This window comes from Podarcis muralis, chromosome 3 (genome assembly GCF_964188315.1).
Source record: "Podarcis muralis chromosome 3, rPodMur119.hap1.1, whole genome shotgun sequence".
In the NCBI taxonomy this organism is placed as follows: Eukaryota; Metazoa; Chordata; class Lepidosauria; order Squamata; family Lacertidae; genus Podarcis; species Podarcis muralis.
In genome coordinates, this window is record NC_135657.1 from 48,754,418 (window position 1) to 48,767,113 (window position 12,696).

General features: G+C 38.5%; 1 protein-coding gene across 4 annotated transcripts in view; it reads left to right on the plus strand.

The window, feature by feature from the left end:
- The window catches only part of WDR27 (WD repeat domain 27), a 59,074-nt gene that overhangs the window by 2,687 nt on the left and 43,691 nt on the right, over positions 1–12,696 (plus strand). For all 4 annotated transcript variants that reach the window (XM_077925808.1, XM_077925807.1, XM_077925809.1 and 1 more), the window contains exons 2-17: positions 210–408; positions 1,267–1,408; positions 1,940–2,064; positions 2,317–2,430; positions 2,909–2,960; positions 3,547–3,617; positions 4,562–4,673; positions 5,171–5,303; positions 6,017–6,120; positions 6,604–6,671; positions 8,082–8,215; positions 8,901–8,968; positions 9,989–10,067; positions 10,905–10,979; positions 11,242–11,348; positions 12,446–12,535. In XM_077925808.1, the coding sequence (XP_077781934.1) occupies positions 217–408; positions 1,267–1,408; positions 1,940–2,064; positions 2,317–2,430; positions 2,909–2,960; positions 3,547–3,617; positions 4,562–4,673; positions 5,171–5,303; positions 6,017–6,120; positions 6,604–6,671; positions 8,082–8,215; positions 8,901–8,968; positions 9,989–10,067; positions 10,905–10,979; positions 11,242–11,348; positions 12,446–12,535 (1,666 nt within the window). In that variant the 5' untranslated portion in view covers positions 210–216. The remainder of the gene's footprint in view (positions 1–209; positions 409–1,266; positions 1,409–1,939; positions 2,065–2,316; positions 2,431–2,908; positions 2,961–3,546; positions 3,618–4,561; positions 4,674–5,170; positions 5,304–6,016; positions 6,121–6,603; positions 6,672–8,081; positions 8,216–8,900; positions 8,969–9,988; positions 10,068–10,904; positions 10,980–11,241; positions 11,349–12,445; positions 12,536–12,696) is intronic.

Below are 12,696 nucleotides of genomic sequence, written 5' to 3' on the forward strand. Positions count from 1 at the left end.
TGTGAGGCTTTGCCCTTGTCTTACTCTTGCATATTTATTATCCTTTAATAAAGGGGTCAATAATTTTGTGATGATTTAGCCATGTTGTCCTATTAAATATCATAAATATTTTACTTCAACATCATAAATATTTTAAAATATTATAAATGTAGCTGCTATCCAATGAATGAGACATTTCTAATTAAATGCTAATTTGGTGTCTATTTCAGCTGTCCAATGGAAAGCCCTGTGGACCTCTGTTTTGCTGAAGAAGGATGCAGCAGCAGCATTGTTCTTGAAAAACAAGTTTTTAGATCCAAAGTGCCAGAATCACATGTCCAGCTTGCTTGTAGCATGCATTACTGTGCTTTTCCTTTGAATGGGAATGAGCTTTGTATTTTGGATACTACTGATGATCCTGACCGCCAGGTTGAAAACTTAGTTCTTTCTGAGGATTTAGTTTATGTTCAAGAATCCGTAAGATTGGCATGTAAGATGTATATTAACAAGAACAACAACAACAATGTTTCAAAGAATGCAATCCACTGTGCAGTGCTCCTGTGCAAATTCTTTGAAAATGAATGGAAACAGTGCTTAGGAGACAATATAGTATATGAGCCAGAAGGGGTGGTCACTACGATCTGGGGGTGAAAAAGCAAGGGCAGCCTTTATTTGATAGCCATATTTGATACTCATAAAATTAGCAGCCACGTTGGTCCTCAGTAATGAGTAGCTTTCCCTGAAAAAGCTAAGCCTTTAAAAATGGGCAGATATTTGCTAGTTGGTTATTGTTGTTGTTGTTGTTGTTGTTTAGTCGTTTAGTCGTGTCCGACTCTTCGTGAACCCATGGACCAGAGCACGCCAGGCACCTCTGTCCTCCACTACCTCCCGCAGTTTGGTCAAACTCATGCTGGTAACCTCGAAAACACTATCCAACCATCTCGTCCTCTGTCGCCCCCTTCTCCTTGTGCCCTCCATCTTTCCCAGCATCAGTGTCTTCTCCAGGGAGTCTTCTCTTCTCATGAGGTGGCCAAAGTACTGGAGCCTCAGCTTCACGATCTGTCAGTTGGTTATTAGACTGGAGGTATTTTAGCTGTATGTTTATATTTTTATATAGTATGTTTGAAATGTTTGTATTCAAATTCTATAAATCACTCTGAGATCAAGAGATAGTTTGTATAACTAAAATGAATAGTTTGTATAACTAAAATGAATATTTTGGAAGAAACTGATTGATTAGCTGCGTATTTTATATCTATTTCAAGTTACCAAATACTCTTTTGTCAGCCATTACACTTACTAGGTCATCACCATTCAATTACTGCATTGGCTTTTGGGAGCAAAGACGACCCACTCCTCATTTGCTCTGCTTCACGTGACTATGTAATAGTGTGGAATCTGGATGAATGCGTGAAGAAGTTTTTACAAGGTGAACACTTTGCGATAAAAATTCAGTGGGCGGGATTCTCCTGACCAGCCTTGATTTATGCTTGTGAAATGGAGTTTATCAAGAGGGAAGATTCCATGGTTGTAGGAGATGCTGAGGGAAGGTTTTGTTGAGTTTTAAACTTCTAATTTCTGTAATTTTGTCTTTTGCTGTATTACAGAAGGGAAAAAAAGAACAACGGTACAGAGGGTTTTTTTGTATATTTTTGGCTGTAATTCTGTCCATTTACTTGAGAGTAGGTAGGGTTTACTTCTGAGTAGAATTGTATAGCTTGCAATCCTAATCCCACTTACCTGGAAGTAAACTCTATTGAATTAGGTGGGACTTATTTCTAAGCTGACATGGTTAGGACTGCAACCTATGTTGCTTCAGAAATCAGTATGTTGATTAGCCTGCTTAAAAATATATATGATGTTGTTTGCTATTAAAAATAACTAGCTTTCACATAACTATTGAAGTTTTAGTTTTGTCAAATAGTCATAATAATTTAGCGTTATGTTTCAAATATTGCAGGGGTAATGCCAGAAGGCATTGTTATAGGAACACTTTTGGGAATGGTGCTTTATGTGCGATTTAGTCCAGATGATGAGACAGTGGCAGTATGTGCTGGCAATCGGATATACATGCTAAATGCAAAGGTGAGAGCCTATGTTGTCAAACATACCACAGTGTGATATTGAAATATAGCTATCTGTGCCATCAAAGAAGTAGAAATCATTTGAAAGCAAGTTGTACTCTGGTCCATCAAGTAGCTGTATTTTTCACAAGTGATGAAAAATACAAGTGATTTTTCACAAGTACATTACTTGAACTTCTCACATTTATTGGGATCAGACACTACCAATTTTATTTTGAAATTTTATCTGCTTTTCTTCTGGGATCAATTGCAGGATGAGGCTATACTTGCTGAATTGGAGGGTCACCTGGCTCCAGTGACTGCTGCTGAGTTTTGCCCTTGGGAAAAAAATAGACTTATATCAGTTTCTGAAGACAGAAGTTTTAAGGCAAGGAAATTCTCTTTTTGGTTTTTTTAAAAAAATATTTTTATTTTGGCTCAGGCTATGAGGCTTAGTATAATAAATTATAATAATAATAAATTTTTATTTATACCCCGCCCTCCCCAGCCAAGACCAGGCTCAGGGCAGCTATGATGTTAAGTCTGATGTTAAGACAAAAGGAGAATTAAAACATATAGTGCTAATATGCTTTGTTTTACTATAAATAATATTTTAATTAGAAGAAGGAAAATAAAGACTGGGTATACTATATAATCTTCAAATCTGCTTTCCATGATCAGATATTAAAACTGAATGCTACTGTTCAGTCATAATTAAATTTTCTGCATTGCTTGGTCTGTGGGGTTCTGTTCCCATCCCATGGAATCAACAGAAAAATCAAATGACTTTTATAAAGTATTACATTGGTTACATTCATTATTATATAAACTGACATTTATATGTTACCATGTTTCCCCCCCAAAAGGTATGGGACTATTGTACTGGACTGTTAATATATCAGTCAGCAGTAATAACAGGTATGCTTTTAAAAATAATGAATCAATATCAACCAACATCTTTTTTGTATAGAATAATACTTGACATAAGAGATGAGCATTTTAATCCATTCCAATATTATTATTTGGATGAAAACAACAAAATAAATTGTTAGAACAACACAATGCAATATACATTCAGTTCCATATCATTACTCCCATTCTCCATGCTACTCCCAGTGACAGCAGTAATTGTACTTAGTTGCCATGACCCAGAGTCTTCACATATATTTTCATTCATATGTAGAATTTCTCCATTCCAAAGTGCCATCCTGTTAATTTCAGTGGAGGCAGCAGATCTCAAAGGAAAACACTGAATTGCATCTGCTACTGTACCTACATAGAAATGAATGGGACAGATGTTGCAGCTATGTGTGCTATGGAGTTCCTGTATCCATAAAATATCATTATATTGGGATGCAAAATTATATTGAGTATTAATTATTTTTTGTTTCTGTGTTTTACTGTTGTATTGATTTGATAGTGAGGATTTTCTGTTTAGGCCCACTGGTTCCTTACTTCTTTTTCTTTCCCATATTGTGCTGCTTGTCTGCCTCTTTTTCTCTAGCATTTCCTCTTCTGAGTCTCTTCATTGATGAAGAAAATAAACAGATTATCACTGGATGTGCAGATGGACAGGTAAGAAGCATTCTGGGAATTAGACAAGTTGTAATTTGACATGTTTTATACCCCTGTTTTCACCTACATCCTTATATTCATGCCTCCTCTCACCTCCTTTTGTGCAACCTGCTTTGCACACATATTATCCACATGATAAGTTTCTGTCTCTTCCTTCCCACACACATTTTGAGTACTAAGCACCATTTCCAACTTCTGCATCCTTGCTTTACTCAAACATTTGCTGTTATTTACAGCTGCCATTTTACTGTGTGCCCCTCTATCCCTGCTTTACTCAAACCTCTGGTGTTTAAAATTGCCATTTTACTCTGTGTCTCTCCATCCCTGCTTTGCTCAAACCTCTGGTGTTTAAAACTGTCATTTTTCTCTCTTCCTCTACACCCCAGCTTTACTTAAACTTCTGCTGTTTGTCCCTCCCTTTTTGCTCCTATGCCATGGCCATTGCTGTTGTGCAACCTAACTTCTCTTTCGCTCTGTTCTCCTCCCCAGACATTATGCAAATCCTAAATTGTGATGAGGTATTACAAATCCTCCAATGGGGTCTACGCAATGTATATAGCAGGCTTCCTCAACATCGGCCCTCCAGATATTTTGAGACTACAGTTCCCATCATCCCTGACCACTGGTCCTGCTAGCTAGGGATCATGGGAGTTGTAGGCCAAAAACATCTGGAGGGCCAAGGTTGAGGAAGCCTGGTATATAGGAAGAAATCTTGCCCAAATCAAAGACAGTCAACTTGATTGCCTGAGAAAAAGTTGGTTGCCAAAATACTATTTCCTGAACAAGTTGGAGAATATGGAAATTTATGTTTGAGATGAACTTTATTATATTTATAGGTTTTGGCATTTGGCCACACCACTGAATTAAGATGATAATACCAGAAACATTTACTTATTAAAAGAGAAGTGCAGAAAGCTAGTTTATAGTTTTATTCTCTCTTTCAGCTTTGGATCTTCAGCTTGAGTAGCGGGCATCAGTATCGCTGTGTGGTACATATAAATATAAAGAAAGAGAGAGAGAAGTTTTACAACAAAATAAGGAAATCCGAACAATTGGGTAACATGATGCTTCTGGAAAACATTTTAAAATATTACTAGTTAGCCAATGACATGGTTAAAAATGTATTTTTCTTATACAGACTTTTTATGAATCTGGATTAACTTTATATCCAGATGTCATCAAGAGGGCCTCCAAAATAGAGAGCTCAGAAAGACTGATCTTGAAGGAGGCCTTTACTTATAATGTGAATATATGTATGAACTTTGTCAGCTCCAAAGAAGTCACATTCAATTGACAGTATGATACCATCTCCTGCTGTGTGCTGTGATAGATAGTACTACACAGAAATTGTCTTATACTAGTTGAGAATTGTATTATTGAAGCTAATTTGGAGCTGTGTTTTGCTAGCACAAGTTTCCCAGGCTAGATAGATCTGCCAGATGAGTTATATAGCAGCAGTGCATAGCTATGAACTTAGCTTATTGCTTCTAGCTTTCATTAAATGTCTTAAGCAACTTGTTTCTAGTTTAATAGGCATTGTCTGTTCTCCCTAGATGAGATTCAGAATCCTTCTAAGGCATATACTTCAAATAATTTAAGGGAAGAAGAAACAGTTGAAACTACCTTTCCAGTTCTCAGAATTGAACTCTGTGACAAGTCAATAAATGTAGGTGATGAAGAACGCAGGTAAGTGCACTAAGTTTTCATTCACTGCTTGATATTGTATGTCATGAAAAAGAGAAGAAGAAGAAGAATTAGAAAATCATATAAAAGTATTTTGTGTAGGTAATACTTTATAGTAGGTGATGACGTTTTAATGCTGTATTACAGCCTTGCTGTAATAACCTGAAGACATTGTATGGAGGACATGCATGCCATTTTAATAACATCTAGTGTCAAACCCTTGAATAAGCAAATTACAAATAAAATTGCACACTTAAAGCATCATAACGCCTAACCTTAAATTTCTATCTTCATGTCAGTGTTCATTTATATCTATGCAGCTGATGAGCCACGTAAAACCACTGTTTCCCCATAACCTCCCTCCTTCATCATCTTGACACTGCACCTTTCTTTTTAAACATAAATATAAGCATACTTTAAAGTGCAGGCTATAGCTTAGTAGTAGTAGAACATGTGCTTTGCATGCAGAAGGTCCTAGGTTCAATCATCAATATCTTGAGATAGGATTGGGAGATACCCTTTCTGAAATCCTAAATGTTCCTAATTGAAAGGAGGAACACATGTTCACGTGTGCTTATTATCCAGCTCACATCATGAGTTATCTGCATAAAAGCTGTGAAACTTAAAAATACCTCATTGTATCTGTAATGAAGAGAATGCCGGATTTATTTATTTTTTTTAAAAAATACTCTATTTCTCTTTTTATTTTCAATTAGTTTGCCTACTGTGAATGCCCCATGCTTGTGGATAGGAAGCTCTACTGGTTTATTCATAATTAACATGGCAAATTTTGAGTTGGAAGCTGTTTTACATTACAGAGGTATGATAATTTATTATTACAGCTTGGTGTGATTTACATATGGAAAGTCCATCACTGCATAAGCGGAGTTCCATTTGCACAACAGATATTCTCCTTTCTCTGCTCCCTCTGTGTGCTCCTCAAAGTCTGCTCCTTTGGAGCAGATTTTGCTGGTGGGCAGAGAGCTGCAGGGGACAGGAAAGGAGGGAGAAGTTCTGTTGCGCAAACATCAACCCAAGGCTCATTGTTCATGTGTGACTGCCTTGTTTCTGTTTCTACTAGCTAGTTAGAATTACAGAGGTGTGCTTGTCTGCTAGCAGGTTTGACTTGTTATTGCACTGGAAGTTTATGCATTGGCGTTAGGTTGATGAAATCAGTGGAATTATATCAACTTACCATACATATGATGAAAGCCTTGTAGCCAGTATTTAATTTAATGTGGAACTTTTCTATATTAGCGAAGGAAAAGAATGTTTTATAACATTGGGTTTTTTGTGTGTAAAGATTTCAGCGCCCTCAGCATTCAGTTTGCTGGATCATGTGCTTTAATGAGGAAGGCAATCGATGGCAAGGTGAGTACAGTATTGAAATTATTTTTAAATATTATTTTTTTATTGTTTTAGCACAGTTTATTCTTCCTTGAAACTGAAAATTTAGAGGAACCTTAAATTTCGGGGGAAAGCAAACCTCACATTTGTGGCACACTACTAATAAAAAAAGAATTATGCTGTTGGTTTATATCACTAGCTCTGTTGTGTTAGTGCTAATCAGCTACAGTTCTCCCAGACCTAAGGCATAAATATTTTCCAATTTTGCTATCCAAAGTATCTGGGATTCTCTGCCTTTGAGCATTATTTAGCTGTCAATCCACATTTTTCCTATTTGAATTAGTCTACACCACAAGTTTGTATATGCAGAGCAACTTCGATCTTTCTTGTTCATACCAGTAGGCATTCCCTTTTGTGTTTGTCCCTGCCTTCTCATTTGTTGATTTTATTATGCTAATAAAGTACCAACAGGGCATGCGTGTATATAGTTGCACATGGATCTATATTTTTTATCTTTTAGAAAACACTTCCCCAACCAAGAAATGTGCAAAAGCACAGAGTCAGACAATTGTGAATTTGTTTGTGCAGTTTTCTAGTTTTGTGCAAATACGAGAGATAAAAATTAATATATGTATAAGGCTACAGTCTTCCGTTCAGGAGTGCCCTGGAAATAGAGGTACAAATGGAAAAGAAATGAAAGAATTGAGGAAGTAGTAGGCTTGGATAGGCTTGAAAAAGGGGATTGAGCGGGGATTGAGCCATCCACCCAGAAACATCGAAACAAATAGTATGTGACCTCAAATTTGTTGTTCAGTTCCCCCAATTCATCAGATTATCCCCATATCAGGTAAACCTCAGTTTACAGGGGGGAAGCATCAAGACTGGTGATGTTGGATAGTAATGTCATATGGACTATGTAGATTAAATGGGAAGGCAAACAACTGCAAACACAAACTCTGGTGTAGACAAGTCTCTGTTGGAATTCTGCCTGGGTCAGAGGAATGTGCCACAGCGTAGGCACCGGCAGATACTCCTTGTCGACCTCCCCGCTGCGCTTTATGGTAACAGTCTCAAGTAAAATGAACGCAGAGCTTCATACACACATGCATGACACTGAAATAGCACGTGTCTTACTAATTCTAATGGTTTGGATCCAAAGGTCTCCTGTGTAAGGATTCCTGATTTTCACCAATTTCTCCACCCTTCTGCAGCCCTGCCCACTACATCCCACCTTGTCCCAAAGGGTTTCCCACCCCTAAGGAGTGGATTTTAGAGGTGTTGAGGGGGATGCACAGAAAGGGGAGATGGGAAAGTCCTGTTCGATGAGCCGAACTCCACCCACAGACATTAGGTTACAAACCACTGATTACTGTTTACTATGTTGGCATTATTTTGGTTTGAAGGGAGAAATGCTTCATGGACATGTCTCTGCAGGTGTTCTGTTTGCTAACTTCAATGTTTGAGAATAGAATTGCCTTACTGGAGATTAATGTTGCTGCCCTGTTGAGATCCCAGCAGAGTGCCCTCCATTTAAGTGGAAGTGAGAAAGGCCTTTCTGTAGTTGCCAGGTAATGAATCATTAAGTCACTTGGTTTTATTTGAATCTCTACCAGTTTATTTGAATCTCTACCATACAGCTAGCATCTGTCACAGGTTAGAAGATAAACTGTTAGATATAGGGTACATTCAGATGTGGGGATTGTAGCATTAGTGCTTCTCTTCCAGATGCTAATGTTCCTTTTACATGGCATTACCTGCTGCATAATGAAAATGTGACTTTTTGATTGAAATACCACCATGTTGTGCTAATTTTAAATGGTGGGAAAGGATGAGATACCCGAATACTGCCCCAGATTTTATCAAGTGAATATTATTCTGGGTTGATGGGTTGTAATCATCAGCTTCAAGTATTGATCTTCAAGCTCATGAGAGGAGCTGATCTTTTTTGAAAATCAGTGTTTCTAGCAGTGACACAGTCACTAGTACTGCTCTTTCATAAATGGTGTGTGTGTGTGTGTGTGTATATATATATATATATATATATATATATATATATGAGTCTTCTGATTTGTTTGATTTGTTGTTGTTGTTATTAACCCACCCTTACTCTATGATCCCAGTGTGGGTTACAACAATTGAAGCCCAGTGTTAAAAACAATTTAAAACAGCATACGATTACAAAATCACGGTGGGTCCTAAAAATGCACATCTCCCGCGTCCAAAGCCTGGGTAAGGAAGTATGTCTCTTCTTAGGTGCTCTCTTCTGCCAACCTCTCCTTTGTGCCTGAAGAAAGAAAAAAGCCAACTTGTAAATAAAAAAGGTAAGTTTGGTAAACTTTCAACTAGTTTGGCACTTATTTATAAATAGCTATTCTTTGTTTGGGGTGAAGAAGCATCCAAAAGGGATGGGTTAAGACCCAATACCACCTGGGAACACAGCTGGCATCAGACTAGGTATCTGGGGTGGTAACCAGTCATCTTTTGTCTGTCTGTCTATTTTTCTGGGGCTGTGTTATTCTTTCTGTTCTGTTTTTATTGCTGACTTTGTTAGCTGGTTTGAGGTTTTTGGACTGAAGAATTGGATTAAATATTAATTTATAAATAAATGTTTTGGTAGAAGATACTCCCAGGTAAATTGATGTAAGATCAGATTATTCCACTATATCCAGCAATAATTTCTGGATGCAAGATCATGCACATGTGGAGTTCTACTTGATGCAAGATTTTTCCTAGTCATTGATGGTACCTGGCTCTGAAACCTCCTCCATCTTGAGATCAGGCTGATCCACACATTATTTTTCCTCAACTGACACCTTAAAACCTACTTGTTACTGTAGGCTTCTGGAACATCATGGGGAGGGCATCTTATGTATAATGTAATACTGACATTATAGGATATGATATTTAATTTTGTTTTTGAATTATTTTTATTATTAGTCACTGTGGACATTACAGGAAGGGTGGTGTATAAGAAATAAAATAATATGCTCTCTGCACTGGAGACAAAATAAATACTTATGGAAACATTCCCCTCAATTGAAGCAGTGAGAGAGGCTACACAAACAGGGACTGTAGATTTGCATTACTGCATCTCTGGAACTCAGGCCTGTTGCACAGAGCATCCTGTTTGTTCAATTTAAAAATAATTATGCTTTTAAAAGACAGAATTATATAGCAGAAGTTCAACATCTTAAAAGCTGAAACAAAGTAACCTGAACTTCCTAGGCACCCATATTTGTAACTGTGATTGTTAAACATATTTATTTATTGTTTCTTAGTTCTAATTATTATCCCTATATAGTTGTAATTATAACTATTTATTTATGTTTTTTCAAACTCAGGTATAAAAAGCCCAATAAAAGATCAGCCACTGGTCTTCCATAATAAAATTAAGTCCTCAGGTTACACATCAGCGCCACAGTGAGTACATATTATGTAATTATTTTTAGTGTTTTAAGATTGATTTTTAAATTTTATTGTAGAAAGAGAAGCTGCATGATTGTCACAGCATGTTTGACATATGGAAAATGTAACGTAAAACGGGCTAAAGAGTAAAAAATATTAGTTTGACACTATTAAAACTAAGGTTTAAAGAAATGCTTGTTCGGGAAACTGGCACATTCACAAATAAATTAGAATTGTAAGTCTAAAATTATGCAATTTTAGCAAAATATGCATAGCTTGGTCTACAAATATCACCATTTTTCATAATTTATTTGGATTTCTTAGTGATGGGGTAGGGCCAGGAAATATGTAGTTCACTGGAACCTTTCTGTCAGCTATTGGAAATCTCCCGTCTTCTGAGATTCCTGCGCTCTTTCTGCATCCCTTTAGAACCAAAGCATGACTATATATGAGTTAGTGGCTATATGTGTATTGCCAGCCTGCTTGTCTGTGTAACTTAGATTTTGACATTCTTATACTGAGGCAGTTATTTCTGATTGCTTATTTAATGAGTTTGAATGCAAGAATTCCCTTCCTCTGAAAGAAGAAGCTTCCTCTGGAGGAAGAGAACTTTTGGATTCAGCTCACTGTTGTAACAGTAACACCAAAATGTTACAATCATTTCCTAATCCATAGAAAATGAAGTTACTGGACGTTTGCATTATTTTCACTTGTCTCTAGTGAGCTAGGAAAACATGGTACCCTACCTGATGTATTTGCACTTTTACAAACCTATAGATTAAATACAAAGAGACATTTATTGTCAGGTCTTGTTTGGCCCTATGAACTATTGCCCACTATTTCCCACTGCAGAATGACCATGTTCTCTCCAAAGACCAATGCAAAGCAAAACAATCTGGAACTGAAGTGCAAGAGAAGTTGCAAACGGTAAGCAATAAAACTGATATGTCTGAACAAATGCATTAAAGACACAGAAGCAGAACTAGTATTATCCTGCATTTCCACAAGTGGGGGGGGGGGGATTCCAAATAAAAGAGAAATTAAAATTATTTTAGCAGTATGTAACTTCTATTACACCAACATTTGTCAATGAGAAAATATTGTAAATTTAATGGTAATACATTTAAGCGTACATCACAGTTTGTACTTTTATCTTTTTACATGTTCTCCTGTTTTTTTACTGTTGAAGACGAAATAAGGAAGACTATCCACATGTCAACATTCCTCCAAACAAATCTGAGAGACAGATTATTGTAGCTGATAAGCCAACTCCTATATGCTGTATTCGGTATTCAGGTATAGTAAAATGTTCATGCGTTACGTTAGATGTCTGCAGCATTCACCTGTTAAACATGACTTTTACGTATATAGGGCTCATTAAGGTTCATTCAGACAGCAAGCCTGCCTTGATTTTCAGCACTGACTACACAATCCTATACATGTCTACACAGAAATACACCCCGTTGACTTCTGAGGAATTCATTAAATGCAGCGTATATATACAATATTTTTCGCCTTATAGGACGCACTGGCCCATAGGACGCACCTAGATTTTTGGGGGGGGGGAATAAAGGGGAAAAAATTATTCCAACCCCCCCAGGCGCGGGGCTGGGGCGGGGGAAGCTCGGGCTTCCCCCGACGCCAGCCCAGAACAGGACCCAGAGCGATGCCGAAGCTGCGTGCAGCTTTGGCATCGCTCTGGGAGCTTGTGGGGCTGGGGTCGGGGAAAGCGGAGCTTCCCCCTCCCCCAGCCCCCAGAACGGGACCCAGAGCCATGCCGAAGCTGCATGCAGCTTTGGCATCGCTCTGGGAGCTTGTGGGGCTGGGGGCGGGGAAAGCGGAGCTTCCCTCTCCCCCAGCCCCCAGAACGGGACCCAGAGCCATGCCGAAGCTGCGTGCAGCTTTGGCATCGCTCTGGGAGCTTGCGGGGCTGGAGGAGGGGAAAGCCCTCCGCCAGCCTTCTAGCCAAATTGGGGGACAGCGGGAAAGGCGCGCTGCGCCTCCCGCTGTCCCCCGAGTTTGCGGGGCTGGCGACGGGGAGGAGCAGGCTTCTCCCCCCCGCCAGCCTTCTAACCAAGTCAGGGGACAGTGGGAAAGGCGCTCTGCGCCTCCCGTTGTCCCCCGAGTTTGCGGGGCTGGCGACGGGGCTCTCCTGAAGCCTGGAGAGCGAGAGGGGTCGGTGCGCACCGACCCCTCTCGCTCTCCAGGCTTCAGTGAAAGCCTGCATTCGCCCCATAGGACGCACACACATTTCCCCTTCATTTTTGGAGGGGAAAAAGTGCGTCCTATAGGGCGAAAAATACAGTAACTACAAGATTTTTTTAAAAAAATGATTTGGTATATTCATGCTTTAGCATTATCAGATTAAGTTCCTATACTCCTTATTCTTACAGGGGATGGAGAGTTGTTGGCTTGTGGCTTGGCAGACAAAACTTTGCTGGCATTCAATTCAAATCTTACAGGAACACCAACAGTTTATTCAGGTAAATTAATTCCAGCCTTTTTCAGTCTTAGGTCTTCTATTTACTTCCTATTAGTGCAAGATACAGCATTTTAAGCAAATGTTGTTTTTACTATGCTACCTGTTATTAGCGCCAGTAATGTATATGATTCCTTTTTTCATTTTAGAACCTTGAAGCCCAGT